Source organism: Aythya fuligula, chromosome 1, assembly GCF_009819795.1.
Source record: "Aythya fuligula isolate bAytFul2 chromosome 1, bAytFul2.pri, whole genome shotgun sequence".
Lineage (NCBI taxonomy): Eukaryota > Metazoa > Chordata > Aves > Anseriformes > Anatidae > Aythya > Aythya fuligula.
Genome location: NC_045559.1, coordinates 36,159,336 through 36,184,083, shown reverse-complemented (window position 1 = coordinate 36,184,083; position 24,748 = coordinate 36,159,336). Strand labels below are relative to the sequence as shown.

General features: G+C 41.7%; 1 protein-coding gene across 6 annotated transcripts in view; it reads right to left on the bottom strand.

Moving 5' to 3' along the window:
- The window catches only part of TBC1D30 (TBC1 domain family member 30), a 52,627-nt gene that overhangs the window by 9,335 nt on the left and 18,544 nt on the right, over positions 1–24,748 (bottom strand). For 3 of the 6 annotated variants that reach the window (XM_032181019.1, XM_032181047.1, XM_032181064.1), the window contains exons 3-9: positions 14,431–14,492; positions 13,965–14,030; positions 11,461–11,586; positions 9,768–9,953; positions 7,405–7,573; positions 5,764–5,932; positions 1,827–1,932 (exon numbers count right to left, since the gene is read on the bottom strand). In XM_032181019.1, coding sequence (XP_032036910.1) covers positions 1,827–1,932; positions 5,764–5,932; positions 7,405–7,573; positions 9,768–9,953; positions 11,461–11,586; positions 13,965–14,030; positions 14,431–14,492 — 884 coding nt within the window. Of the gene's footprint in view, positions 1–1,826; positions 1,933–5,763; positions 5,933–7,404; positions 7,574–9,767; positions 9,954–11,460; positions 11,587–13,964; positions 14,031–14,430; positions 14,493–18,753; positions 18,773–19,240; positions 19,517–24,748 lie in introns of those variants that run through there. The other 3 variants (XM_032181028.1, XM_032181038.1, XM_032181056.1) reach the window with 3 other exon arrangements.

Sequence of the window (24,748 nt, the reverse complement as noted above, 5' to 3'; positions counted from 1 at the left end):
TTTACTGTCTACATGGGACTTTGTTTCCCAGAACAAAGTAACTGGCCTAGAAGTGCCAGTTACTCTTCACTGGCTTAAGCGAGCCTGGGCAGGTAGCTCAGATACAAATGGAAGCGTCACACAAGCTTCAAAAAAAAAAAAAAAAAAATAAATAAATAAATAAATAAAAAAGAGATGATCATCAGCAACAGAATGAAGAGAGAAGTACAGAGAAGGCAGAGTAGGATATTAACCCTTTCCCATTGTACAATACTAATCTTTGAGTCACCCTGAAAAAGTATCAGAGTAAAATCATTGCTCTGATTCTGATTACAGGAAAAAAAAAAAAAAAAAAAAAGAAAACAAAGCAGTCTAAACACTCATTTCTGGCTAACTTCTCTGGAAAAAGTTAAAGCAACTTATAAAAATATTGTCAAGCAGCCTGGATCCTTTCTTTAACACACTGGTTCACATTTCTCTATTTTCTTCCCCAAAACAGAGGAAAAAAAAAAAAACACATTCAAATGAAGTGGCCAGGCACATGGTGGGATTCATATCCCCTAACAGCAAACATTTACAGCGCCTACTTCTCTCACCTAGGGTAAAGAAGTGAACACCTCAGATGGGGATGGCTCCACTGCCAACGCCTGCCTTTGGCTTGATGAATGCTACCTGAGCTGTAGCACGGTTTCCTCAGCTGAGAGAACACCCAGAAAACAGGCGTGCTGCTTCTCTTTGCAGAAAACCTTGAGAACTACCACATTCTCGTATCAATAGCAGTGGTATCTTTCCCCAACACTCCTGCCACTGTACCAAGAGCTTATTTTTTGCTGAAGCACAAAATGACTTTAATATATTCATAATAATTACAGCAGTGAAAAGAAATATCCTTCCGACCCTCCAGAAATTTTCCTATGCCTTATCTTCATTACACACAACAGCAAAGAAAGAAATCCAAGTCACTGAATCCCAGTCAACAAATTTGGCTTCCAATAATGTGTAAAAAAAAGTCACCTGTAAACTCCATTAATATATCTATCCAACTTCATATGCTTCAGACTTTTTTTTCCTCCCCTAAGTAACAAAAATTCAGGTGAATTATGTGCTCTGTATATGCACCTATTTAACCACCATTTTCTGACTCAACGAAAGTTGACCTGAGAACAGCAGCATGAAATCTTTATAAAAACACCTAAAAAGAAAAATACCTAATGGATATTAGCAAAAAAAATACATAAAAATACAAGTGCAAATCAATAAAGTTTTATCTGCAATACTCAAAGCCCTTTCCTTTTCCAGAACGTAGATCTTTGTTCTTACACAATGATGTAAGCCCAAGAACTCAATGAGCGCAGTTATCTAAAAATGTCTCTGTTTATAGTTCACTGACACCACTGATGGATTTTTTTTAATCATTTTTTAATAATCAAGGATTTTCCCCCTTCTTACTTGATAAATTTGTACCTCATAGTGTGTCTACAGAATGAAAAGGACACAGTGTAATAAATAACTGGCCAAAACAAAAACAAATAGAAAAGAAAACCCTAAAAATTATGACTATGAAGAGATTATACATCTTGCTTGCGTAAAACCAATTGGGCACTGTATCACTCCCAACTTTCAGCTGTCAACATATACACAATTTTATCAAATGGAGCCTACTGGTTTTCTATTTTTATTGTATAATATTTTAGCTTTAACTGCAAGCCATCTGCATTTATCTTAAATTTTTATTCCTGGGAGAGTTTAGGTTTCTGCAGCATCTGAATAAAAGTGTAATTCTTCAGAAATCAGCACCAGAAGGATGAACAGAAAACACAAACAATAATTATATCACAATTACTCACCTGCATGAGTTCATTGCTGTCAATCAGGCTGTCTTCCAGCATCTCCTGCGTCAGCTTGCCCATGGTACTGTAAAACTCATCTGCAGTTTCACAACACTCTATTTGCCTACATCAAAACAAATATTTTTTCTTATTTTACTTTTACACGTGATCACATGCCTCTAAACCAAAACAGAACTTTCTGTAATCATAAAATATGCGCTTCCATTAGTCACTGTAATTCTTACGTTTATTGCAGCCCCCCTTACACTTCCAAATAATAAGACAGTGCACATCACATTATCGTGACTACATAAGATAAAGGATTCATGCACATACCGACAGGTTATTCGCTCTGCTCCTTTCACTTCTACAACACAAGGATCAATAAATCCTGTCCCCCTGCAACTTCTACAACACAAGGGAGCTTACCCCTCAGCTCAAAAATGGAGTGTCTCTTGCTAAATTCATCTTGTAACGTTCTGCATACTTGCATTAAAAAACAAACAAACAAAACAAACAAACAAACAAAAAAACACAAGAGTGGGATGTTCTCTCTTACATACACACCTATGAGTTGGTCAGTTTAGCCGAACATTTTATAAAGCCACTGTATAACAGCTTGATTAAGGGTTACACTGGCTTGATTCAATTAGAAAAGCTTCCAGACTTTCAAGGCCCTTCTTCAGACCTCCAAGAATAAAAATTAACCTTGTTCCCAACAGTTTTTTCGAAGAACCTTCGTCTGACCTCCAAACAGCAAACCCATTAAAGACAGACACAGGGAAGCAAGGCAGCATAACGAACCAGCGATGAGACAGCTGAACACAATCATTTCTTTGCACTTGCAACAATTTCCATTCAAAGATACCAACATGTTTTGCAAAGATTAGTTTAACTTCACATCACCTTCAAGGGGCAAATAAATATTATCTTCACCCCGTGAATGAGAAGCTTACGGGTTAGAAAGACTTGTGTGAAATTCTGTAATAAACCTGGAAGAAAATAGAAGTAATCCACACTCTCAAGGTTCTTTGTCTGAGACGTATACACAAGTCAATTTTTCCTTCCTAAAAATACCCTGAAGGGAAAGAAACTGTCAGTAAATCTAGCAGTAATAGCTCTAGAAATAGAATGGATCTTTGATCCATCCAGGACGGATATTTCATTGGAAAAAATCATAGTTCTAAAATCACTTTGGCTGAAATCATTATTCTGAGAAAATATATTGAATGGCCTATTATTCATCCAAGCTTACACCAGGAATTTGAAGAGATTAAAAAAAACAGGCTGGAAAAGTAAATTGTGTTTCTTCTCTGGACTTCAGCAGAACAGAGAAGCAATATATCATTGGCTTTGTCAAACAGGAGCTCTAAAACTGTTCTGTGTTGACTAAGAGCTGTGATTCTTTCCACGTAGCTGTGATGAAGAAAAACAAATTCAGAACAACAAATCAAAAAATGCATAAAGGTAAAGATAGATTTGCACACACAGACAAACACACACACACACCGGCCTTCTGCACACTGCATCTTGAAGTTCTGGATTTCAAGTATCCAATTGTCCAAGCCATCCATCTCATCCTGCTGAAGTGGAAGTGTCTGCAAATACTGATGAAAAAAATTCAAGTACAAACAAGGATGCATCCAGCACACAGAGCTACTTCCAGCCATCGGTATGTTCCACTATTGATGTTCCTGTTGCTCTTAGCAGGTTGGGAGAAATAGGAGGCATCACGAGACCATCTAACTACAAAAAGATGGCCATAATTTTCTGTTGAATCACTGCTTGGGGCGGGACATATTTCTCTATTGTGGCTAGATCCCAAATGGACCAACTTGAGAAAACCCTCACCTGGATAATATGACCACTGAACATTTCCCAATTCACCTCCCATTCCAGGTGAGGGACTGGGTCAGTCTCTGCACCAGCTGAGTTTCCTCAGCATATCTTCTGCTTTAGAGGCATCCCTTTGATCTTTCAGAACAGTAAAGCTCTTTTCCTACTAATCCCTCAACAAGCAGTTAGCTCCAGGCTGCTTCTGTTTGTTTACGCAATCATTGCTCAGGTATCTGCTTTTGATTACAAGAATCTTTACTGTTTTCGCCCTCACTATTTTTACTTCACATGTTAATGCACATATCAATTATGGCAATGTCCTAAAACCCAAACAGCCTTTTGTTTTTTTTTGAAACAATCCAAAATTGTTGCTTATATTTGACATTGGAAACTCAAAGAACTGAGCATACTGTAGCTTCCTCTGTACTGTGGCCACTATCTGCTAGGATGATCCCCCCACCCCCCAAAAAAAAGAGTAGTCTTTTTTCTTAAGGATTAGAAGAGGAAGCTTCCCTGACTTTAGCTAAAATATTGACAAAGGAAAGAAATAATGGGTATATAGCCAATTGCCACAAACTTACTGCCTGTCTTCCCTAATAATTTCAGTCTCCCGTGACCTCTACATCTTCTCTATTACCACTATTTTTGAACTGTTCATTCTTTAAGTCTATTTCCATCAAAACCAAAGCATGATTGAACCTCTAGCATTTCAAGAGAAGCACTTCTCACCCCATTTATTTTTTTTTCTAGAAAAATAGTCATGAAAAGCATGAAGACTTCGAGACTACCATTGTCTCCGGTCTGACTTCTTTCAATTCCCCATTTTACTTTCAGCAGAGAAGAGGAAAAAAAAAAAAAATCAGAGTCTTCTCCCATCAAGAACACAGCACCCCCACTTTACTTCCTTATCTTGTTTGGTAATAAATAATCACACGCTTACTGAATTTCCATGCTTGTACAGTTTTTGTGACCCACTATATTCTGCATCTCTGGTTATCACACCAGTGGTCCTTTTCTGTTAAGTGCCCCAAAACCTGGCCACACTCCTCCTCATTCCCCACAAACAATAGTTTTAGGATGTGAAATTTGAATAGCTTATTCTTACTGTTATTCAGATTAAAAATGAGATATACTAAACAGTCTCCTGCGGTGCTACTGAACTGAAGTGCTAATTCACTCAGAAAAGAAAAAGAATAAAAATGAAACATCCAAGGACAGAGCTGAATGTAAATCCCAGTGGTCCAGCCTGAGGGGGTAAAAATGAAAGTTTGGCTAGCCATCACAAGATAAAATTGATGCAGCTGATGAAAAAGTTTCCAGCTGAACTAGTATCTGCTTGTCCTGTAAGAGTTCACGCCTCCCACTGGAGTGGGTGACAAAACCTTTGTTTCTCCAGGAGGACTGTACACTCTCCGGGATGCAAATATTTGCCATGACAGAGTTCAGAAGAACTAACCTTCTCTTGCATTTTGCCCTGTGCGGTGGGTTAATAATAACAGAAATTAATAGTCCATAATAATAATGGAAATAGAAATTATTAGTAGTGGCAATTTTGCTAGAATGCGTTTAAAAGCAGAGAACTTCAAGAAAATGTGTTTGCAGGCTTTAACAGAAAGGAACCATGTAGCTCTAAGTCATTCTCTTAGTAACCCTCAACTCTTTCTCAGGTACAGCCAACGGGCTCAAATCCTTAAGCAAAAATATGAGAATTAAAATCTTCAGCTTCAGGTAAATTACGACTGAATTAACTAGTCACCCTCAAGCCTCTTTGTGTAGCCATCACCCCAGTACTTACTAGCTCCCTCAGAGGTTTATGTTCTGTAAAGTCCAACCAATATCTCGGTATACCATAAAGACATTATACACAGACAATGCAAATAACAAGAGACAAGAAGGATTGATTCATCATCATGCCCATTCTTCAGACATCATGATGATATTTTCCAGCACATGTTTTTTGTGGGAAGACAGAGACACGTTGCTTCTGCTTCAAAAAAGCTGCACATTCTCCTGAAAGGTCACATCTTGCTTAGAACTGAGAACGTGCTCTTCAGAACAGCATATAAATTATTTACATTGCTCAAACTGAAAGAAAAATCAGATTAAAATGACCACTTACTCTCCTAACTTTGCCCAGATAGCCAACGCGACTCTCAGAATAATTTCAGAGCCTTCAAAGAATACTGAATCCCAGATCTTCAGAACTGTGTGGTTAGGCAGGCAAGTGGCAAAGAGAGTCAGAAACCACTGCATCGTGAAGACATTTGTAAGTGGGGGTTCATAGCCTCCTGAAATAAAAAATATAAATGCTTCAAGTAATTTGGTCATTTACTGTTATTTTACAAGGAGTATCAAACGGATATAGAAATCCGCCAGTCATTCCAGTAACTTCTTACAATGCTCAAAACTTTCTTAGCCTGCAGCTGTCTGAAGAGAAGCTGAGAAAAAGAACAATGAAAAATGACATACTTTGTCTTCCTTCATTCTGCTGCACCGCCAAAAGCTCTAAGCAACAGCACTGGTGCTTGAATAAACTTTTGAAAACATATTAAACATTTGTTGTTGTGTTTTTTTTTGGTTTATTTTGTTTTTAGTATCAGAAAAAAATGTTTGTCCTCCACCAAAGTGACATGAGCTTGATTTTTTTTTTTTAATAAAAAGTAGTTGTACTTCTGCAGAAACTAATGGCTCAAGAAGTCTTTAGCTGCATGAAGGTGACTCTCGTTAAAGTCTATCTTATCTATTATACTGAAGCCCTGATGCACTTCCAGCTTACCAGAAGCAGCCATTAACATATTCAGTTTTCCTTTTGGTTTGTTAACAGTTTCATACAACATTTAGTATTTCAGCCTGAAAAGTTTTATTTATTTGTTATTCTTAGAGAAAACTTCATGCATCCTAGTATCAATTGATGCACTGAAGGCCATGACCCAGAGAGGCTTCTGTCTACGAAAACACTTCCAAACAGCAAATGCTTACTTGACACCCTTTGTTTCTGTACAGTCTGGGCACAGTCATGATTTTTACACAGAACATGGTAGTACATCTTTTCTAAGATGGAACTTGCTTAGATTCCAGACTTGGGCGTAAGGGGGGAGAAGACAACACAATCCCACACAATGAAACAGCTGCATGTTTTTGTTTTTGTTTTTTTGTTTGTTTTGTTTTGTTTTAATTTAAGTCTGGAGAGAATGCTATACAAGAAAAATTCACAGTGCAAAGCCAGTCTTCGGGTAGTAACCCAAGAAGTATCTCAGTTTTGCACCTGTGTATTGCTAAGCATCCAGGGGAAGAAATACTAACCAAATGCCATCTGCTCACAAATGGTAATTCTTCTCAGAGCAGCTAAGTTCTAGCAACTACAAGCAGTATGTGATTAGACAGATATCTTGAGCAAGAAATCTTTCCAAGGTAGCTTTTGTACTATGCTGTGCAGTGGTGTTGCCACTCCACGCCCTTTATGACCTCGTCAACATCGTTATGTTTGCAGTTAACTGTGGGACCAAATGATTTTGGTATTTATTTTTCCTGAGAGAGCCACCAAAACATACATTAAGCATATCAGTAATGGAAACGGTCATCTTTCACTTCAAACAACTTACATATATACGTATATGTATGTATATACACATACATACATACATATATTCTGAACAATATACATGTATTCAGGTAAACACTTCGAACACCATGTTTTAGACCTGTGCTCAGATGAAACAATAACAAGAAGGAATTTCACAGCATTTTCTTTTGAGCCTACCTCCACTTTCTCTGTTAGCAGCTCTCTGCAGGGTGTCTAAGTGCTGGGACAGTTCAGGAAGTTTCATTCTTAGAAGATCTCGGAAAACAGCCATATCCACAGAGAGAGCACGGAGATTGTTGACAAAGTAACTGTCAGGAAGCACCTTATCAATTAGGTAAATCATGATCTGTAAGAAAATGAAATATTTTAAGTATCCACAGGTACTCCAGTTAACCATAAGCAATCAAGGCGCAAAGGCTAAGGCAGCCTCTTGAAGCTGGTCAGATTTTACAAACCACGAATGGCTGGCATCAATTTCACAGTAAGCCATGAGTAAATTGGAAGCATTACTTGAACCAAAGGCAACTTCTTGCACTTTTGATGCCAGAGGTGTTTATGAGATTCTCCAAATTGTTGGAAAGTTCCATTATCCCTTGTCTGGTTGTTAACTGCCACAACTAGAAGACTTATCTTCCAAATGATCTTTTTTCCTCCCCAAAATGCAAGGTACTGTTCTTTAAAAACATTCCTCCCACATTTTACTGCGACGTGTCACTGTGTGCTGCACTTCATCATGTCACTTCAAAAGGTGCTAAATTAAGCAGCATGAGACAGTTGAAGCAGACATCTGTTTCAAAATGTCTCAACTGCATGGGTAATAATGCTTTAACTGGGTACCACCAAATTTCTGAGAATGAACAAATGAAACAAATATACAGAAGGCAATTTAGTTCATCAGCCCAATAGAAGACACTGGCCTCATTTCAGGATCTTTGACAATCTCTATGCCTACTCTACAGATTTTATTAAGAGAGCCTGCGTGTGGTCACAATGTCTGCTTCAACCCTCCATTACTCACTTCTTCAAATTCCAAACAAGCATCTTTATCCTCCATTTCATACAGCATCTAACACTTGAGAGGTACTTGGTACCTCCATACACAGGAGAAAATCCTCCTTTCAATCCCTCTTTTAAGACGCCCACAGAAACGATGTCAGATACTGAACTTCTGAGGGTACTGCCTTACACAGTCTTACTTGTTCCTTGCTTTCTCCCAGCTGCCTGTGACCACATGCTGCCACTTATCCTCGTCTGCAAGATTTCTCAGACAATAATTTTTTTCTGTTCCATATTTTACAGAACACAGAGCAACTACAAATACCTGCACGTGCCTCCCCACCTCGGCACGATAAGCTTCTCAGCCATTGCTAAATCCCAAACCCCCTCAGAGCCCCTTTCTGTCTCATGCTTCCTTGCAAATCTTTCCTCTTTAGCTTGTCCCACAATTAAAAGTGACAAAAGCTTCCCCCCTCTCCAGGGCAGTCTGGTGCCATTCCGTTGCTTCCTTAGCACAAAAAGCCTGATGCAGCTCACGATTAAAGACAACCCAAAAATAACACAAGAGTTCCCAATAATCAATTTGGACTTCATAAAATCCTTGGGGAATCATATTTCCTATACTTATATTTTCCATCGTATGTCCTAGAAGCTTCTGGACAGTATAAAAATCACACAAAAATAATAGTTGAAAGCATTGAATACATTTTCAGCACAAACTACTCAGAGGAAAGCTTACTGACTGATAAAGCAAATATATTACATTATCTTCTTAATATTATAGGCAGCTCTGTAGAATGAAGCATCAACTAGCTGGACTCTATTACCAAAAGCTTTATATTTTAGAGCTCTGAGCAGACTTAAGTATTTGCCACATTCTTGTCAAAGGCAAAACGAATGGCTCAGTATTTCAGGAGTCTTTTACGTAAAAAAAAGTAATCTTTTACGATCTTGACCCTGACACATATGAGCAAGTTTACTCAAATTTGCATATGACCACAGTGAGCTGGATTTTCTTTTTTATGATCTATTACGATCTTCAAGAAGCCTCTTAATTAGAATAGAAAAGGTCTAAAAAATAAAACACTGTCATGGCTAACGTGGCCCTGACAGTAGCTTCAAATTTATTCATTTTCATTTTAAATATTTATTTTGTGCCTTCCTAGAATTTGCTTTAAAATACAGTCAATTTTTAACTGCTATGTATGGGGTTGGTAGCAGAAACTGGAGGCGTTAGCCACATACAGGGTTTGGAAACAGGTTTGGGATTAGGGGTTAAACTCTTCCCAAGTCAGTAGCAATGTTCTCTTTCATTTTGTTATGGCTAAACCCTCATTTGTTTGTTTGCAAGTTTTTTAACAAGGATAACATTCAAACTGTCCACCTTCAGCTCAGACAGGGTAACAAACAATTCACAGATACAAATCAGTTGTGCCCTCTGAGTTCTCCTCTTTTTGGCTGTCTACAGCATTTGCACATTCATTTATTCTGACATTCACTAAGCAAACACACTCTTCACCTCTGCAACAAAAGATTCTACTCACTTTCAAGGCATCTCCTTCATTGCCCTCCATTACTTCCAGAATGAGCGCAGCCAGTATGTTGAAACCTTGACAATAGCCAACAGATTTATTCCACCTGGCATAAGCCAGCAAAACTCGCTTTAATACCACTCGATCTTGCTCTGCCTCCTGGCCACAATAAGAACTGCAACCAGTCCGGTGAAGGTCCTTTAAAGAAGAAAAAAGGAGAAAAGCATAGACAGAAAAAGCGTGAATTTTCCTTCCCCCTTTAGTTCTCCTGCCTGTCCAAGTTCTCCTTCCACCTCCACCCTCCTGGTGCATACTCCTGAATTGATGCGAGTTTTTTAATCTGTAACCCTTTAGCTTATTGAAGAGGAATAGGTTGAGCAAGGCCTTACGTTAACAAGTTATCCAGAAGATGTTCATTTGAAGTTGTCACAAAAGATATTAGATATTAGAAGACATCTACATTTCAAATATGCAAAATATAGAAGTTGCATCATTCTTTTTAAAATCTCCCTTCACAGAATGGCGATTTCTCTCGATTTTAAAGACTGCCAATAAGTAAGACTTCAGAAGAATGCATTTTGTGTATCTTAAACAGAAGCCTAAGGGAAAAATACCACATTTTTCTATTTCTGAATCGCTTTCATTGCATGGGGCAACCATTACACCATGAGTTGGCTCAGCAGAATATCATGACCTGCTATTATTGCACAACATGGGGCAAAGGATTAGAGCAGATGCTTGTGTGAAACTGACATTGCCAGCAGCAATTTCAAGGTTTGAAGCTAGATACAAAATTTCTAGCAAGCATCTGTCAAGGACTTCCCCTTCAAGACCTCTGTTTCAGAATCTGTTAGAGTTTTTGACCAGGATGTGCTTGACATTATCATTAAATTTGTGAAGTGGTAATTTGTGCTAGGAAAGGAATACAGACAAGGAAATGAATTCAGACAGAATCGATTTTTTTAAATGACTAAATAAAACATGAAGAACTGTTTGTTTGTTTTAAATCAAACTATAAAAGAACTGCCAGGAAGCTAGATTTTCAAAACACAAAAACAAACAAAAACAGTGTCCTTGAGAATTTAATTTAAATGATTTGTGAAGGGCAAAGCATGCTACAGTTTTTCATGAGTAATATCTATAACCTTAAATTACCAAGTACAGACGACTATTGTAATAACCAGGAACATAAGGTACTTTGCTCCATGTACGGTAATTAAGGCGGCTACAGAACAGAAGCAATCTCTCCTAGGTAAATAGACTAACATCTAAGTCACCACAGAAACATACATCTATTATGCCTTTCCCCAAAACTACTCTCTGCTTTAAATATAGTGTCAACCAGCTGAGAAATATATAGAGATAAAGGTGGTTCACTACTGTAAAATAACTGAAAAGATGTTCAATTGCTTTATTATAAAACATAACACTGTTTAACCCCAGAAAATATTCGGTTTTATTTACAGAGATGAGGACAAAATCATGTAACTGTCTCCATTACTCCATTATTTCTTATATATATATAAATTGAGAAAAAAAAGGTTCAGTAATATCTTTTTTTTTTTTTCTGTTACTGAGCCAAAAGGGAATTAAGGTGTAGCTTTTCCCAAAGCTATTACGGACAACAAAATAAGTCCAAACTCTATCTTAAAAAATTCTTCACTTTTAATGAAAAGTTAAAGTAAAATACCAATAAGTTGACTACCTTTACTATCTGGATGCCCATTGAATCATCATCAGGATTACTTCTTTCATTGAAGGTGAAACGCATGGTTTTATCCCAGTCGATGGCTATACTGTGCAAGTACTGATCAGCTAGGGTCAGCCAAACCTGCAAAGTCAACAGAATGCATTATTTCTCAGATAAAATATGAGCAGTTTTTATGAACACCATGAGATGATCCTCACCAACTTCCGCCATAGATGATCTGCTGTTACACTTCAAATATGCAGAAGAGAACTATATTTAAAATAACTTTTGCATAATTAAAGTAATCCCTTGCTCCCTAAAGCAGAAAGGAAGGAAACAGCATTAAGCATCCAAATCTGTGAAGCACTTACAAAGGTGCACGTCCATTGTCAGAAACTGAATTCACAGGGACTCTCCACAACAGAAGCCCACCTACTGCAAGAGCCCTCCTGGTCAGATCAGCCCTTCTGACCTCGTAACCAGCAAGGAGCTTTATAAAAAGATAAAGCAGCTGCAGGCTTTCCTCAAACTCCACCAAGGATCCATCTCCTGCAAACACCACAAGGGAAATCTAATAGTGTTTCTCTCCTGCAGAGGGGGTCTCATCTGATCAACTTTGCAGGAAAGCAGCATTGAGCATGAAGAATATGGGGCCCATCTGAAATTACCAAATTACCAAAAAGTAATTACCAAAACGGATTTATGAATGTGTATTGAAGACTAAAGATGGACCTTTATTAGCCATCTGAAAAGTTCCTGAACCATAAACCCATGCGACAGAGCATACAGTGGCCAACAACTAACAATGAAGGATTTTTGTCTTCAGGAAACTGAAAGAAAGCATGAAAGCAAATGGGTCAAGTTTTATACCAGCTGTTAAGTCCCCCAAGTGAGAAAGCAGTTCAGACACTTCCCACAAATACAAACACTTAGATAATGGCATGGTGAAGGAATTTATAGGCAACTCACAGAATTGGAGTTTTTCTCCATTTAAACACGCCATCACACTTTTGCAAAGCCACCCATGCAGAGGAACGATGCTGCTCTCTGCCTCCCAGCAGCATTTGGCGCTGCTCCCCAGTGCAAGAGGGACATGGACACACTGGAGAGAGTCTGGTGAAGGGCCACAACAGTGGGACTTGAGCATCCCTCCTGTGAGGAAAGGCTGAGAGAGCTGGAACTGTTCAGCCTAGAGAAGGAAAGGCTCAGGGGGAATCTCATGATTGTACAGAAATACCTGAAGGAAAGGTGCAGAGAGGATGAAGCCAGGCTCTTTTCAGTGGTGCCCAGCAAGAGGACAAAAGGCACTGGGCACAAACTGGACCACAGGAGGTTACACCTGAACATCAGAAAGCCCTCCTTGCAGTTCAGGTGACTGTCCACGGGCACAGGTTGCCCAGAGAGGCTGCAAAGTCTCCATCTGTGGAGCTATCCAAAAGCCATCTGGACATGGTCCTGGACAACCTGCTCCAGGTAACCCTTCTTGAGGAGGTGGCTGGACCAGATGGCCTCCAGAGGGCCCTTCCTACTTCAGCATTTTGGTGATTTTTATCACCTCTGCCATTCATGCACCACAGAAAAGCTGAAACAGTAGTTCTAAGAGACTAATTGAAGAGGGAGAAAAGAATTTTTCAGGAAAGAAAAAGGCTACTAAATTGACATAATAATTAACTGGAGTTGTAGATCAAAAATAAAATGGTAGTGGTGTAAGAAAAGCAATGGCACTTACATCTTACCTTTCCTTCCCCATTTGGTAAAGAGGAACATTTCAGTTCGGAAATAAAACAAGAAGAAAACAGGGAAGAAAATTACCCGATACATCAAAAATATATGGAACCATGTATATTTTATAAAGCTTTAAAAATATTTGTTTCAGTAGAACTACATTTTTAAAGCTGAGATCATGTGCCTCACTTAGTTGCTAAGAAAGATGAATGGCATACAGAGGCTTTTTTTTTTTAGGCTAGGGAACTTCAAATGTTGCTAAAGAAAGCAGTAAGGCAAATTTAGCATAATCCCACCGGACCCTTCCCTACATCACTAACCATGTGCAATTACCCAGTGATGGTGTACTCTGCTGTTCCACACCACTGCTGACTCTGAACTCTCCCATTTAGATGACCTGCCTTTACCCTGTCACATTTTTGTATCAACTTTCTTGCCAGCACCAGCATTTGGCAACTTCACCTCTCCTTTTAGCCGACCTTCAGCTGCTGGTGTGGCTTTGCCAGCACAGTTCTTTGGGACTGGCAGACTGAAGCAATACCGACTGAGATGGAATAATTTACCTAAGCCTCAATCAAAAGGAACCTTTAAATAGGTGTAAAGGCTGTGTTTACCTGTCTCAGCCTCTCCAGCTGCTAAATGAGGTTATCACTGAAGAACAGAAACTTGGAAAAATCCCAGCACAAGTTACAAATCAATAAATACTTGAAACGCAAATAAGATTGATGTTATTCATCTCCCTTTCATGGGAAATCACAGGTGGTAAGTTCTGCATCGTGTACAGGTCTACCTACCTTTCTGCGCCATTCTTTTGGTATGCCTGTCGGCAGCCTGGCCACTGCTTTGAGTGCATCGTGCCACTAAGCAAAAACATCCAAAAGGGTAAAAGTCCACCGTTAGCTTAATGCAAAACCGTGGCAACATCTGTAACACTGAGAACATGCACATTCATTTCTGTATGCATTTCGAAGTTTAACTGCTTAATCCACTTACAGGGAAAATACAGATTAATTGCTTAATGATAGCATTAAGAAATTAAGCACTAAGAAAACAGTAATATTCTAGAATACAAAGATGTAGGAGATAACCAAGAAAACAATTAAAACCTATTGTGTTTTCCAAATACTAATGGAACAGCTCTTCATGCAATAGCAAATAATATGCTGACATGATGACAGATGCATTTTTGAATTAGGGCAAGCATCTCAACTGAAGAAAGCCCAGTCAGTCATAAGCACGGAGAAAAATGAATCAAATTACCTGCTGAAAACCATTTTGACCTAAAGATGGCTCAAGAGTGAATTTCAATTTCGTATCAACCCCTAGAAACAAAAAGGAAAAATAATCGTGATCATTATTTTCATTTAGTTCAGAAGGAGAAAAAAATCTAGTTGAAATAAGAACATGAGACTTCAACTAGATATGTCTGACTAGTTATATTTTCACCTGTTTCTGTTAATCCTTGTTTTCACAGTGGATTCTAGGCATGTTTTAAAAGGTACACAGACAAAGCATTTTTAAAATGCAGTTGTGCCTTCTTCAAATTAATGCTGTCATTCAGCAAAACTCACTTAACTAAAAAAAAATAATCTGGTATTTCACTGTTCTGAAAATCGTATTAGGACACGCCAAATTACCATATGAAATGATATAGAAAAAGATATACAAAAGACATACTGCAAACTACCACTGAAGAAAGATATACCAAGAGGTGCTTTCCATCTGTGTCAACTTCTGGACACTAAAACACTTGATATTAATTTCTAACGTTGGGGTGTTAAAACTATTGTATTGCTCGGGATGTCAAATCTTTAACCTACAACTTTTTTTTTTTTTTTTTTTTGGCTGTAAGAGCAGATTATGTTAGTTTTTATATAGAAAATTAGTGGATATGGTTTAAAATACATGAATACGAGGATCTCAAGGCCTGCACTGGATCCTGACTAGGGCATCTGGTACGCTGTAGCACAAAGAACAGCAGCACTTGTCAGGCTGCTTCACAGCACCCATTTTGCCTCCGCAACCCTCCGGTCCTTCAGCTGCCGCTGTCCAGAGCTCCGGTTCTGAACAGCACAAAACGCTGCTCCCCCAGCTTCTGGCATAAAGAAAAAAGCCTTTCTGTACTGTCCCTCCGTAACTCAGTATCATGTATTGCTCCATATTTATGTCGTGCATAACTGATGGTCTTCCTAGAACATCAACCCTAACCATTTTTGCATATATATTTCAATAGTCATATTAAAAAACAAACAAAAGCCCCACACAACAATACCTGAATCCTGCAAGATTTAAGTATATAAAATCCACACCAATCAACCCACCAGTAATATCCAGTACTTTGGAGCCTATGAGTCTGTGAAAACCCAAACTGTTCTGGAACATTAAACGCCTTTCAGGCTATAATTTAAAAAGTAGCAATATGTAGAAACCCCAATGCCTGATAAATACAAAGCTGAAGCTGTCTCCTTCAAGGCTGCTTTTGTTTTGGCACAGGGAAGGAAAAAGAAAGAAAATTCACACAAAAATAAGTATTGTTTTGAATTTTATGAGTTCTAGTATTGCATCACTGAGACTTGGGGATGGGTGCTGTCATTGCCCTGCTTCAGATTTAAAAGACATGCTTGTCAGATTTAGAAAAATAAAAGCTTCAAACCACAATAGAAACATCTTGAAAAATATTCAAGTGTTAACAGTAATTCCTGGAAGTAACTGCTGATTAGTATTCTACCCCATAAATCCATGGCACTCAGCAGGGACTCCTGATACATAAATCTTTCCATAATAATTCAGAACAGCGTAACAATGCCGGTAACCTACTAAGAAGCAATCATATCACGCTTGCTGTAAATGTGAAAGAGCCACTCTTGCTCCCACGCAATTCAGTGGTAAGTCCTGGAAATCTCCAGTACATACAAACCGGTGTCAGGACCAGGAACTCCTCCTGTTAAGGTAACAGTTATCTAACACTGCCTGGTGGAGAAGGAGCAAGAGCCTTCCACATCAATCACATATTCGTTTCCAACTCAACAGCCAAATATTAATCTCTTCACAGTTTTCTAAGACATCTAAAGATCTCAGCATCAACTTCTCTCTTTGTCTTGCCAACTTTTTAAGAAAGATGCAAGCAGAGACAGCCCGATCTGCAAAAGGTCAGGCCTGCATGGTCAGAGACACCCTCACGGTGAGGTGGACACATCTATCATTTACATTAACATCATGGGAAGGGAGCTCACACGGCGCACCAGATAAGCTTTCCCTTGATTAAATCAGACTGAGATGAATTTCCATCCATATAAGTTTATCAAATCATTGCTGACTATTAAGATGGATGTGAAAATTACTAGAAATAAGGCTAACATCACATGGTAACACTAGTCTGCCTGGCTAGGTCTCTCTGCCATATGATGAGAGACCTCTTGGTCAGGCCATGCACTGTAACCACCGAACTCCACACAGCCAGGGAGTCCGTGGCCACTTATTTGTTCCTAGTTGCTAGTCAAAACTATTCCCAAAATCAAACCCCACTGCCTGTTACTGGTTTCTGACACAAGAGACATCTCTCCATGTGCAATTTCTGCACTCTTCACTGGATTTGTCCCTGGACTTCAGAGCTTCCCCAAGGAAATGAATGGCTATCCCTATTCCAAGCTCTCCTGGCTTCCCAAACCTGGATTCCCCAACACCTTCTCCTTCCTTCAGCACCCCACACCTACCCAATCCCGCCACAGACCCTCTGCACCCATTTTCACTGGATTTTGCCATTTTTGTCCACCCTCCATCTGTCCCAAATTCCTCTCCACTACATAAGCACGCACTCTTCGCAGAGAAGACTCCTGACCCTTTGGGGCTTTGCGGGAACTTTTCTTTCCAGCCCCTCCACATGGCAGAAATGTACCATACACGCAGCAATAGATCCTACCCTTGTGGGCTGTAAGCACTGTCAGTACCACTCAGCCCTTTTCCACCAAGCCAGCCAGTCCGCGGTGTCATCTGACATATTACACATCACCTCCAGGTCATACACTTTCAATTCATGCTTCATACCTAAAAAAATTATTAACCTGTGTAGGCAGGAACGTGTTGGGAACACGAATGAATTAACTAGCTCCACAAACACAAGCACACACAAAGGTACAGTTGTTTGGCAACGATCTAATTTCTGAAGGGTAGGAGGATGGCAAAATATGGCCTGTTCAATGCCCTTGCAGCCAGGTCACCAGAAACAACTGCAGAAGTGCTATGTGGAAAGAAATTAAAAAAACAAAAAAACACAACAGACACACACAAAACACAACAAAACCCAGGCCCGTTAGCTTTCCCATGAAAAACGCACCATGAAGCCTGACAACAAAGGGCTAAAAGAAGGAACATCACAGCCCTAGGACTCCCAAACCCTAACAGACATCCATTGCATGACCAAAACGGGGCACAGGACCACATAATAAGCCACCAGAGCAGAGAAATCCAGCCAAGCACCTGGATGAAGAATCAAGTCCCTGATCCTCAGCTGTGATAAACAAAAGGACGGTGCTGAAGTCTCGGATATTTTTTTTCTGAAATACTAGAACAGAAAAATCATAGGGAGATGATCTGTTCTGATGCACGTATACGAGCCAGAGTTTCAAACTTACAAAGCACATCGCTGCAGGTTATCGGTACTTAAAAGCAGCTGTTGAAACATCTCCCATGGAAAACCAATAAATATTTTATTGAAAACAAAAAAGGAAAAGGGCCTAGAGCGGCTTCCTGTGCAGCGGGAGTCCAAACCTGGGGACAAAAATGGCAACATGAACTACTACCTTATTGTTGCTTGTTTTAGAACCAAAAATACTCCTAGTCTCACCCTGTATTTTTTTTCTAAATATACATTTTCACCTGCAAAACCAGAAATAGCAGCCAAAGCTGCCGCTGGAGCTCACTGGGATATATCAAAGCACATCCAAAACCTGCAGTCCACAAAAACTTCTCACTGCAAACATACGCTGACACAGACACTAAGAAAACCCGAAGAAAAATTCATTAAGCTTGCATTTTTAAGGGCTCATTAGGCTCCCTCTCCCAGCGCTGTGAAAGCACATATCCCCAGTGATGTCATCCCAGTAACTCACACTGAACAATGTGGAAACCCCAGCCCAGCGGGATTTCCTAGCTTTAGGGCTTTGGCATTCGTGGTTGTGCCTCTTATCGCCTCTCCCGGTCTTCACAGGAGCATATGAGAATATCGATACCCAGATATCATTACCTGGAATACTGGAAGGCTACTACAGGGGTCTGTGAGAATCAGAAGTCAGGAAATCCCTTCAGTAACAGCAGTGCTATGAACCTACACCAGAAAAAGCCTCAGACCGTATTAATAACAGCATCCCAAGCCAATCTCAAGCACAGGAGCAGCCAGCACAACGCAATTCCAAAAGCCATCTTGGACACGAGTGCTAGCACGAGGGGAAAAGGAACCGTATATAGCTCCGTGCACTGCTCCAGGTTTGTTTCGGAGACCTCCGCCTCACGTATTTTCCGTACGCCTAGGATTAGGCGAGACCTGACAACGCGTTAGCTGCGAGCGGCAGCTCTGACATTACCAACCCGGATTTCCACTGACAACCAAAGGATCCAACGCTGCGACACCCAGCAAGGCTCCCCCGAGCCGAAAAGCCTCCCTTTTGAGCCCAAAACCCATCCATCTCCCTGCCACCACCGCAGCCACCAGCCGGCCGGCACCTGCCCCTCACAGCCCGTCAGCCCCGCACGGCAGACAAAGGAGGGGGCTCCGCCATGAGGCGGGGACCAGCCCAGCGGCTCCGCAGCGGGCCGAGGAGCGGCCGGGGGGCTGCGGGAGGGCAGAGGCGGCCGCTGCGGGACGCGGAGCGGGGCCGGGCGGTCCCTGAGGCCGCTCCGCCCGCTGCCCGCCGCCCTCAGCCAGCGGCGCCCCGCGGGCGGCCATTTGCCGCCTCCCCGCTCCGCGCCGCGCCTACCCGGGGCGCCCATCGCCGAGCCGAGCCGAGCCGGGCAGGGCAGGGCAGGGCATGGCCAAGCGGCTTTACGGGGATTACGGGGATTAATGCCTCGGTACCTGGCTCCAAGGTGCAGAGCAGGCGCGGCGCCGTGCGGGAGATGCAGCTGCGCTTCTTGAGGACGTTGCTGAGGATGGTGCCCACGCCGCCGCCCGAGCTCTGCCGCTTGAGGCATCGCCCGCCCCGCCGCAGCGAGCCCGGCAGCCGGTCCTGCCGCATGGCCGCCCCCCGCCCCGCTCACCGCTCCCTCGGCCCCTCAGCGGGGGGCTGCGGCCATGGCCAGGGCACCGAGCCCCCGGCAGGGCTGGGCGGCGGCGGCCGTGTGCTGAGGGGAGAGAGGGAGGGCGAGGAGAGGAGAAAATGAGGGGAAAAAAAAAAAAGGGAGTTGCTCCCGCCCACAACCCTAGCATCACTGCGTGAAAACCGGCAGCCTCTCCTCCTCCTCCTCCTCCTCCAGCAGCACCTGGGCTGCGGGAACAAAGGGCGGCGGGGGGCCCTGCGGCCCGGGGGGCGAGCAGCCGGAGAGGTGCTCGACCTAACAGCACCCCGAAAGGGCTCCAAAAGAAACCATCGAGGAAAATGTTTGGCATACTGACGGCCCTGAGGGGCTAAACCACTCGGGGCTGCTGCAGAAGGCGAGCAGGATTCATCACCTCACGCTGGCCAGCGAGCTGCCACGAGTCCGAGCCCACCCTGCGCCACAGCCCCTCGCTCCTTTATCACATTTATAAACCTGACAGGTGTTCATGACACGGGCAGGAGAAAGCTGGCAACAGATAAGCAGCAAAGCCAATTATATAAAACACACACACACACAAGTTATATCTATATTTAGAATCTGTTAATTTTTCATAGAAGTGTGATTTTGATCATGCCTCTAAATATCTAAATATTTGGTTCCGCAGGAAAGCCACCGCGCTGGAGCTGCTAGCTTGCACTCCGGGTGGATAATGAAGCCTGTGTGTCGGCGGTTCTTTTTTTAACAAAGGTGACACTTCCCTGCTGATGTAGATGATGTAAATCACTTTGTTGCAGTGCCAGCTGGAGATGATGGTTTAGTGGTTAAAGCATCAAATCTGAAATAAATTAATCTCCCTTGGTGGACAGATTGTACCAACGGGACTGGGACAGAAATATTTAACTACAGAAATAACCATGTCATCTAATATTTTTCTCCTCTTCCTTGGGCACCGTACACAAACAGCTCCACATCAGTCTTTGGTCATTTCAAGACTGGGTAACTCAACACTACACACTGCTGGCCAAAGCCTCAGCAGCCATGGCCAAATTTTCGGGACTTGCCCAAAGAGGCACTCCTGTTATCCAGATGGTGACTTGGTCATCCCACCAAACCAACACAGCCGTATCCTTCCTTCAATTGTTAAACAAATCAGCTCTAAGAAAGACATCCATATTTAGCTGATGAGGATAACCAGCTGCTTTGGTACAACCAAAGTATTCACCATCCTCATCACTGCTGTTTCTCCTGCTTGTCATCCTGTCAGTCTTTGAAAACCAGAAACAAACAGGACAATCGCTCCGTGACTCAGGACGTGGATACTTGCAAGGACCAGCACACCATTAAGGACAATTGCCCACGTGCCAGCCAATTAATGCAACGTTTCTTGTAAGAAAAATGCAAAAATGCACTTTAGTGCACAAAATGAATAAGCCAAGACATACTAATGGGTTTGATGACTCACTGGATCATTAGCACAAATGGATTTTGGAGACACGGGTAAGTCTCCCATTATATATACATATGCATATCTTAAGAGCAAGAACCTAGCTTCTAGAAAAATGGATCGCATCAGTTTTTAACCACCCATCAGCCAAAATCTATAACTTGCCAGTGGCAAGGCAGGCGTTGGCCCACTCCCTGGACTTGCATGCATCTAAGCATGACACTGCATGTCAGCAGCTTGTATAAATTTGCCGTATTTACCACTAATTTGTGAACAGTCTTCAACAACAAGGAAATTTCAAAGCGCGGGCGCTGCAGCTCACAGACGTATCACCAGTTTCAAGCTGAGGAAAAAGCAACAATTTGAACCCAAAGATGTCACCAGCCATCATGCATCTAGTTTGATCCACCGAGCCAGAGAATGCTGGCCACATTCACAAGTCCTTATCTATAATTACTGGCAAGACAGATGGCAAATTATTAGAAAATACATTAAAAAAAAAAAAAAAAAAAAAAAGAGAGAGAGAGAGAGAGAGAGAGAAGAGTTTTGGGCAACCCAGATACTTAACCTCCAGATATTTTATAATTATCAGCCTGAGACTTTGCTTTTCTCCCCTGCAGTTCATTTCTTCCCTCCCACACAACACAGTCACTTTCTGAAAAACTTTTCCTCTTCATTTGGTATCTCTCTGCAGCCTTATCACCACCTGCTAACTGTGTGGAGGAATGGTTAAGTGAAAAACGGGGGAATTGTGGAGGAATGGTTAAGTGAAGTAGGTCATGTGAATGTTGAGCAACTAGGAGGTCGCGAGCTAACAAAGTATCGAACGCAGCTCATATGAGTCTGAGAAAGTACGTAAAATCTGGGAGGTTTCTGGGAGGTTTTAGGGAGGTTTCAGGGAGGTTTCAGGTACAAGAACATGATATCTGTTGGTATGCTGGGAAAGTACTAACTGTTATTTTGGTGGGAAACTAGCTGATAGAATAGAGAAATGCACTAACCAATCATGAGCTTAGCTTTTGCAATATGTATGAGCTAATTATATTGAATTAGATAAAAGACGACTGAGCTATCCAATAAATTGAAGTTCACTGATCACTCATATTGAGCGTCTGTGTCTTCCTTCCGTCAACAACAAATGTCCTCGCAACAAATGGCGCCCGAACAGGGACTAATCTGAACGGGAACAGGGACATGCAATACAGGAACAGGGACTTCGCTGGAGTTGAACCTGCGCTGGAATTGTACCTGCGAGCCACGGTTGGACGGAATACGAGGACCGGTCCTGCAACGCAGCTCAGGAGGTGAAAAGGATTATAAATTGCTGAATCCCTGCATCCGAGGTCTGAAAGGTGAATGGACAAGAAACCTGGAATCCCCACACCCGCAGCTCGGAAAGGGAGTCCTCGCACCCGGGATGAGCCTATAGAGGGTCCCGCCGGAAAGCGTCGCCGAGGTCTTTGCAAAGGCTGCAACGGTACCGACGTATATAAAGGTATGGAGAGACAAGCGGCGTATGATTTGCTCAAATGCTTTTTAGAAAAGCGGAGCACACAGCTTATAGACTGCAAAAAGGATTTACCAGGATTATTAGCATATGGGGTAGCTAAGGGTTGTTTTATCAATCCTGACACAGTTTTTGAACAAACAGAGTGGCGTAAATTTGGGGACAAATTGTTTGATGAAAATAAGACTGCTAAAAAATTATTGAAGCCTTGGAGAGCAGTCACTAACGCCTTAGTTATACATCAGGCTGAGCAGAGAGTTGCTGCTACCGCTACAGAGCGACTGGGATTGCCGGGAAGTGCTGGAGCTGGGGATTGCCCACTGCTGCCTTCAGTGAGAACGATAACGCTGCCTCAGGGGGCTACGGGGCAATGGGAGCCTCCCCCCCCTCAGTCACCGCCACGAGCAGCGCTGCACTCGGAGTTCCGCGGAATCGAACGGCAGCCGACCCTCACCGTGTGGCGAGTCGGCACAGAGCAGAGGGACGGACATCAGGACCCTGCAGCCTGTCTGACGTAACCATGGAAGCAGCGGCGGCTGTGCTGCTTCTCTCTGGCATTCTTTTTATAAGAGGTTTACCTTGCAATGAAAAAGGGATACTAACTGGAGTGTTAATAATTGTATGTGTTATTCTTAAATGTCCAGGTATTTTGTGTTGAAAGTATTTGTGTAAGGATAAGGTTTTAAAACAAAGTGTTGCAAGTCACTTCAGGAGGAACACAATGAGAGGCAATACTTGTTTGTTTGCTTATCATTCTAAATTATATTCTTGTGGTATGATTGAGGTTGTGGTATGATTGAGAGTGAGATGTGCAAGAGGCCTCTGAGTGTACAATTGTGCTCTGAGTGTGCAAGTGTGCTCTGGGTGTGAGTGTGCTGTGTACTGTGTTAGTGAGAGCCCATTTATTGCCATAGTACAGGCTGAAATCATAGGAAATTAGTACTGGTCAAGCAAAATCATGTTTCACAAGTATGGGGTCATTGTGTGAAGTAGCCACTAGGAGAAACTTAAGGGAACGTACTGTTTAAAACTTTTTGATCAAAAATGTTATAGAGATTTTGAAATGGTGCTGGAAACAGGTACCCAGTGGATCACTGCAAAGTGGACTGAAGCAGCTTTAGAATCTGCACACGCCAAAGACGACCAGGAAGAGGTTCCTGATAATTATTCTGACAACGACGTGGGTTGTGACACCTCGACAACTGTCAAGAACAGCCTTCGATCACCATCAAGTGGTTAGGTTTAAGTGTGTTACTATTAAGTTGTGTTACTTACTATTAATTGTGTTACCATTAAGTGCTTACAGTAATTGTAGTGTTATTAGGGTTAAGTTGTATAGTTGTGTTATGTTATGTATCCTTTCAGAACATGCTTGTTTGGGGTCCCAATAGGGGATCCAAAGGAACTGAGTGAAATGTTAGCACCATATTCTGCCAGTATTACTCTACTCAGTAGATCCCTTTCTGCAAACATCTCGGATGGAGTAGTTGCTGCCCTGCAAGCTCTTAATAACTCACTGCCATGGGACCCTCAAGAACTGGATCTCCTGGGGTCTGTGGTAGTAGGGAATAGCAGTAGTAACTGGACACAAACATGCTTTGTACTCAATGAAGGGAAACAAAATAAAACACACTGGACCAACATAACATCGAGGACCCTTGGATTTGAGGCCAATGGACATTACTGTGGATGGAACAACACCGGGAACATTAGTGTACCATTTGGGGTATATGGAATAGGTGACACCAATTCGATCTGGTTTCAAAGTCAGGCCAAAGCTTTGCCACCTGGCATGTTTTTAATCTGTGGGGACCGTGCATGGCAAGGAATACCAGCTAGTGCTTTTGGGGGTCCGTGTTACCTAGGACGACTTACACTTTTCGCTCCAGATTTGCACTCGTGGCAGAACTCGACAGGGAGCAGAAGAATTAAACGAGAATTAAAAACTTTGGGTTCTGACTGTAATGATGGTGTAGAATTGTGGGGTCCAGCAGAAAGATTCTTTGCTTCTTTGGTACCTGGTGTGGGAACTGCACATGCTTTGACTAACATTAATAAGCTTGCTTGTTGGGCTGTTAAACAATCAAATGTAACAACACAAGTTCTTTCTGAAATGTCACAAGATATGGAGAGCATAAGACATGCTGTATTACAAAATAGGGCTGCTATTGATTTCTTGTTATTAGCTCAAGGACATGGGTGTGAAGATGTAGAAGGAATGTGTTGCTTTAATCTCTCTGATCATGGGCAATCAATTCACAATCAATTAAAATGGTTAATGGATCATACACAAAAAATTACGATACAGAATAATTGGTTTGATGATTGGCTTAAATCTGTCTTTGGAAATGTAGGGGGATGGGTTTTTAACTTAA